The sequence below is a fragment of the Brassica oleracea genome, chromosome C5 (genome assembly GCF_000695525.1).
Source record: "Brassica oleracea var. oleracea cultivar TO1000 chromosome C5, BOL, whole genome shotgun sequence".
NCBI lineage: Eukaryota > Viridiplantae > Streptophyta > Magnoliopsida > Brassicales > Brassicaceae > Brassica > Brassica oleracea.
This window is the reverse complement of record NC_027752.1, coordinates 33,372,999-33,379,310: the sequence shown is the minus strand read 5'-3', so window position 1 is coordinate 33,379,310 and position 6,312 is coordinate 33,372,999. Positions and strand designations below refer to the sequence as shown.

At 34.9% G+C, this 6,312-nt stretch overlaps 1 protein-coding gene across 2 annotated transcripts; it reads right to left on the bottom strand.

Annotated features, from left to right (window-relative positions):
* Positions 1 to 2,503: 2,503 nt before the first annotated feature.
* Positions 2,504 to 6,312, bottom strand: LOC106343496 (ABC transporter G family member 15). 2 transcript variants are annotated; one of them, XM_013782726.1, is made up of 8 exons: positions 6,081 to 6,312; positions 5,378 to 5,457; positions 4,547 to 5,008; positions 4,181 to 4,435; positions 3,806 to 4,090; positions 3,314 to 3,586; positions 3,119 to 3,226; positions 2,504 to 3,008 (listed from the first exon to the last, which is right to left on the bottom strand). In XM_013782726.1, exons 1-8 carry the CDS (start codon positions 6,310 to 6,312, stop codon positions 2,628 to 2,630), a joined length of 2,076 nt encoding a protein of 691 aa, XP_013638180.1. In that variant the 3' UTR covers positions 2,504 to 2,627. The 2 variants fall into 2 exon arrangements, with proteins under 2 accessions (XP_013638180.1, XP_013638181.1); XM_013782727.1 differs by lacking the exon at positions 5,378 to 5,457 and having other exon boundaries at positions 6,081 to 6,168.

Below are 6,312 nucleotides of genomic sequence, written 5' to 3'. Positions count from 1 at the left end.
GCTAGAAAAGAAACATAAATGAAGAGAACATAAACTGATCTAGTCCATTTCAGTTTATCCTTTTACATATGATGATTTGTTAATTAGTAGTGGTTACACCATGAGTACCATAATAACATATGTACGTGGGGCTCCTAACAACGCGTGGCTGCTTTAGAGGACTTTGATATTTCAATGTCACTGCGGTGTTCGGTCGTCGGGTTTTCCCACTACATATAAGTACACGCTTCTAGTGCGTCAAAATTAGGACACGTGCATATATGTAAACCATGACTCCAATAAATGTTTTTAGATTTGATTTTTGCAAAGCTGATTTTTAGCAAAGAGTTATTCTTGGGTGAACCTTTAGTTTCACCAACCAATAGAAAATTATCATTTTAAATCTAGTATCTTTTAATTAAGGAAACCAAATAACTTGGCAAATTATATTATTTTTTCAAAATAAAATTTAAAAATAAATAAAAAAATATATAAAAAACGAATTCAAAAAAAAAATGTTGTCAACAAAACACTAAACCCTAAACTCTAATCCTAAACCCTAAACCCTTGGGAAAACCTTAAACCCTTGGGTAAACCCTAAACTACTAGGTAAACCCTAAACCCTTAGGTAAACCCTAAACCCTTGGAAAAACACTAAACATGTTGTCAACAAAACACTAAACCCTAAACTCTAATCCTAAACCCTAAACCCTTGGGAAAACCTTAAACCCTTGGGTAAACCCTAAACTACTAGGTAAACCCTAAACCCTTAGGTAAACCCTAAACCCTTGGAAAAACACTAAACATTTGGATAAATTCTAAATTATAAATCTTAAACACTAAACTCTAAATCTTAAAAATAAATATTTTTTAAAAATAATCTTTTTTTAGAACTATTGTTATTTTTATTTATTTAATTTTTTATTTTTTATTTTAAAAGTATAATATAATTTGGCAAATTATTTTGTTTCCTTAATTAAAAGATACTAAATCTAAAATGACAATTTTCTATTGGTTGAGGTTCACCCCAGGAAAAAGTCTTTAGCAAAATGGAACTTTTGGACTTGGACGACAATTTTCTGTATCATGTAAATATTCAATCAGCTTGACTTTTTAATCCCCTTTTCCTATCCCCTTTTTGTTTGCAATATGTTATTTTTCCTAAAGACTAGTCTTAATACTATAGTTTTTCTGTTTTGCTAACAAATACTTTAGTATTTTTGAATTTCAAAAAGTCCCTCTGAATTTCGTAACAACAAATATGTCGTATTTCATTGTCTCTATGAGAAAATTTACATTTTAGCGAATTTATTGATTACGAATTTACGATATTGCCTTCTATTTGCATGTGAATTCTTTTTTCGTACTTTAACTAACGATTCAAATACTACTTACAGTCTTATTTAATTTCGTCACATAAAGAAGCTTAAATATGTTCATATATTCCGAAAACAAATGAGAATAAGTCAGCAAAATCTACTTTTGACGAATATTTTGCCTTTTTTGTCTTGTCTCAAAAGTAAAAGGTCAGAAGATTTTTATTTTGAGTCTATTAGCTTAAAGTTGGTAATTGGTGTATAGACCTCATCTTCTTCAATTGTCTTTTTGTATTTTTTAACATTGTCTTTTTGTGTATATATCAAAGGTTTTCTACCTTCTGTGGTAGCAAGAGTTGTTGAACCGGAATAATGTGTAATCACCATTATGTTTCATATTGTGTTTCTTGAAAAAAAAAAGATTAATTCACACTGTGTTTACTTCTCGCATACGAATCAACAAATTTGTAAATGGCATGTTTATCCATAACTTCAGAAGTATCTTAACATTTAATCATCTTAGCACATGTATCATAATAAAATAAAATGTACACACTTCATAGATGTTAACTAATTACCGGTAGACTGAGGAGTCTCGGTCAATTTATCTCTGCCTGTTCTCATGATCTTTTTGCGTTCCGTACTTCCATTTAATTCCAGCCCTCCCTTTGTGAGGAACTGTTTAATACTGTATTGGACATGACTCTTAGACAAAAGCTTAATTTTGAAATTATATCGTACGAATATTTATAAATGTTTGATAGTCCTTGGCTTTCTTTGAAGACCGGTCACAATTTGGGTCAAGTCGATAACTGATTCAAAGTCTTCCAGAGAGAAAGCTACCTTTACGTTTGACATTGTTATTATAAAGAACGAGCCAGTTTTCTACTTATTCAACAAAGATTAGTAAACTATATAATAAAATTTCTTTGAATGTTGTTTCCATTTACATTTACCTAATCTTTCTTTTTCCATATTAATTTACTTGAGTTTGCGTATTTTGATATTCAAAAGTTTAAATGATCCGTATAGTATTTTTTTATTACGAATGATCCTTATAGTATTTTCGTATTCATAAGTTCGAACGATCCATATTTTCTTATTAATATTCTTCCTTGTGTTACATAAAGCCTGGACTTGAAATGAAGTTTCAGTAGAGGAACATTTGGGTTGCCTTTGGTTTCCACTTGGGGAGGGTTTAGTTCTAATAATAAAAACTTGGGTACTACTTGCTTTTTATTCTCCAATAATGACAATTATAGAGCAGATTATGAGATCATGATGAAAAGTTACATGCAGAACAAAGTAAAATTACACATTACATAAGCCTTTTTAGTAGTGGGCTGGAGAGTTGAGGCCTTCTTGAGAAGAAAGTGAACGGAAAGGCTGATGTCTCCTTGAAGACATTGACGACAATGACAAAGACAGAGACGGCATTCTCTTGAAAGAAGGTCTCCTGTCAAGATTCCTCATCGTTCTTTTTGCCTGAATCGCCTTTAAAGCCGGTCCTGCTCTCTCCTTTAGCTTTAAGACCACAAAGAAGAGAAGCCTATAACACACAAGGATTCCTACAACAGCAGCCAAGTCCCACCATTTTGAATGTGTCACCTTCACTCTAAATATCTTGTTTATCACTTCTTCTCCTGTCATTTTCGGCTCACCCGGGAATAAAGGCTCAAACTCTAGTCCGAGAAAATCATTCTTGTAACCTCCCTGCAACGTCCCAAATGTTTCTAAGTCTAACGACCACTAGTTATATAACCTTTTCAATAATTTGAAAAAGTTTTTTTTTATGTTCTTGAGACATTATTCTCTTCACTTACCTGGATAGCCCAAGATCCATAGCTTATATACGAAACCGGGTAACGCCAAAATATCTTGGGAAGATCAGGAAGCAGACGGAAGAATCCAGAAGTCATCATGATGATTCCCTTCCCAAAACATAAGATCTTTTATAAACTTTATGATTTTACGAGAGGAAAAATAAAATAAACAAATTAAGGTTGCTATGTTCTTACAATGAGACCAGCTCCAGTAACAAGACCCATCAAAAAGTTTGGAACTAGAGAAGCCACAACCATCATGAGACTCTCTATCACAGAGACTGAGAAGAAGATGTTGAGACAGAAGAAAGCGTAATGCGAGAACCCGGGACGAAACTTCACCAAGTTGTAAGTAATAGTTCCCGTGATAACCGAGAGAGAAACTAAGAACGGGAAAGACGAGATGTAGTTTGAGAGGATATAAACCGAAACTCCATAGTAACCACTCATCCTCTCTTTATAGAACACCTACGACATGACAAAATCGCATTTTCATCAGAGGCCGGCCCTGAAATTTTGGAGACTATAAACCTATATAGTAAAAATATATTTTAACAATTATATATTGACTCAAGAAAAGTTTGGAGGCCTTAAAACAGTTTTTTCACTTGGCTATAACCGGTCTTGATTTTCATCGATATAGCAAATCAAGATTTGTGAGATATAATTAGGGTTTATTATTTTTACCTTCATCTCTTCAAGGAAAGAAGGGAAGCCTCCAATGGACATGAACGTCATGAAACCGGTGATGAATCCGCCACAAGAGACCCTGGCTAAGATTGATGTGTAGCTATATCCCACGTCGTAGAATATGGTCCCTACGCTTATAGAAACAACAATGTAGCTTACTATTCTTGTCCAGTAGTAACCTACATCGCGACACATGTTTATGAATGATCTTGCTGTTAATGTCCTAAGTTGTTTCCACCAGCTCGCTTCACTCCCTCTTCTCACTTCCATCTCATTCCCATCCTAGGAGGGGAAAAAAAAGAAAACGTTATGGTAACATGACCAGCTCATGAGTTAACTTGAATATGGAATGCAGAAAGAGTTAAAACTTACGATGTTAGATAGTTCTTGGATTCTAGATTTTGCGGATTTCGCATACTTTGAACGCCGGTAGTTCTCAACAAGCCTTGCTCTGATCACAGGTGTTGCTAGATTCAAAAGTGGATCTGATGTAGCTGGTGTGTCCTGAATTCTTTGAGATCCTTTGAGCGTAGCTGTGACTGTATCAAAGTCTGAGTTTATACATCGCAGGAAGTGATCAGAAGGATTCCTCTTCTTGGGGCATGGAAAGCCCGATTCAGCAAAGAACTACATTTCAAATAAGCAAAAACAAAAACAGAGTTTTCTCCATCAAGATAACGTAAGATAGAAACTTTAGGGTTTCTTGTACTACAAGTAAAGCAAGAGTTTATAGTTCACCTCAACGGCAGACTTGGCTTCACCAAAGTAGACAGACTCACCACTCGAGAGCAAGAAAAGATCATCAAACAGTGCAAACACCTCACTGCTAGGCTGATGAATCGATGAAATAACGGTTCTGCCATCTCTTGCGATGTTTCTAAGTGTCTGAATCACGAAAAACGCAGAAGCACTATCCAAACCGCTGGTGGGTTCGTCGAGAAAGAGGATCTGAGGGCGCGTTAAGATCTCTAAAGCGATGCTGACACGTTTCCGTTCGCCGCCACTAACTCCCCTAGCGTGCCAGTTTCCAATGGCTCTGTCTGCGCAGTCTTGAAGACCAAGCTCCATGATTGTGCCTTCCACAATGTCACTCACTTCCTCGTTAGACATGTCACTTGAAAGCCTCAATCGAGCTGAGTATGTTATTGTCTCCCTCACTGTTAGTGTTCCGAGCAATATGTCCTCTTGTGTTACATATGCCTATATACATATATTCATGTTATCCATATATTTTAAGATCAATGCAGACAACTTTCAACATTAACTTTTCCATTAAGATCAAATGAGAGTAAATCTAAAAGTTGTTGATTAAGTTGGGCTGTACTTTATATTTTTAAGTCCCTATTTTAATTGGCCTTATATTATTATTCACACAAAATATTTATACAAAATAACTATAGACTTTAACCTTTCACCACTATCTACTTAGGTTGGATCTGTCTAAAATATGTTACGACAAATGAAAAGATAACGTTTATCGACCAAAAGGACAATCCTAATGATCTAACAAGTTAGTTGCTTGTTATAGAATGTCAAATGTGAGATGAAATCTTGAATGAGGAAACTTACTACGAGACCATAGTCTAGTCTGGCTTTCTTGCCGTTCAATAGAAGATTACCGGTCATGATCACGTTTCTTGCTAGTCTACCTGTAGATAACTCGAGAATTATTTTCTTAACAGTCGATGAGAACTTCATCTTATAGAGAGAAAAAAAAAACAAAAACAATACTACTATTTTCACTGGTTTTTATATTTTTTTGTATTGGGCTGTAAAAATGGAGATAAATATCATAACTAAAGAGATAATGAATAAGAAATGCTAGCCCCAGTAATAAGTTTTGCATTTATGAGGCAGTGAAGTGTTCTGTCTACTTTCTTTGCATGCAGCGGATGTTTATAAATACTGTATGTAGATATAATTTTCCAATAAATCAGCTTTAATTTCGGTATAAAATCGGTTAATGTATGATCTGTGATGATGTTGATAAACCAAGGTGTAATTAGTAAAAACTAACATATATATATATATATACATAGATTTACAAATCTTTTATATACCATTTTGGCAACTTCCGGATAACATTACGACAGAAAATTAAACTAAGTTTAGCCTTTTGTTCAAAAAAAAATTAAACTAAGTCAATAACACTATTACAATATTTATCAATATAGTAGTAATAGCTAAAAATACCAATAATATAAAAATTGCCAAGATAGGTATGTCAGTCGGAATGTGTGATGCATGGAGTTGAATGTTAGAAGAAACTGACCTGCAAGAGAGTCAAGAAGAGTGGACTTTCCGGATCCAGAAGGACCCATTATAGCCATGATCCGACCTGGTTCAGCATACCCGTTTAGCCTCTGTAGCAACCTTCGGGTCGGACCATCACTGAAGTTGGGTATAACCACCGTTAAGTCTTCCCATGCCAAATACGCTCCACGGCTCATCTCCGCCTTTGACGGTAGCGGCCTCGGGCAACTACTCGAGCCCTCTAGTTCCAT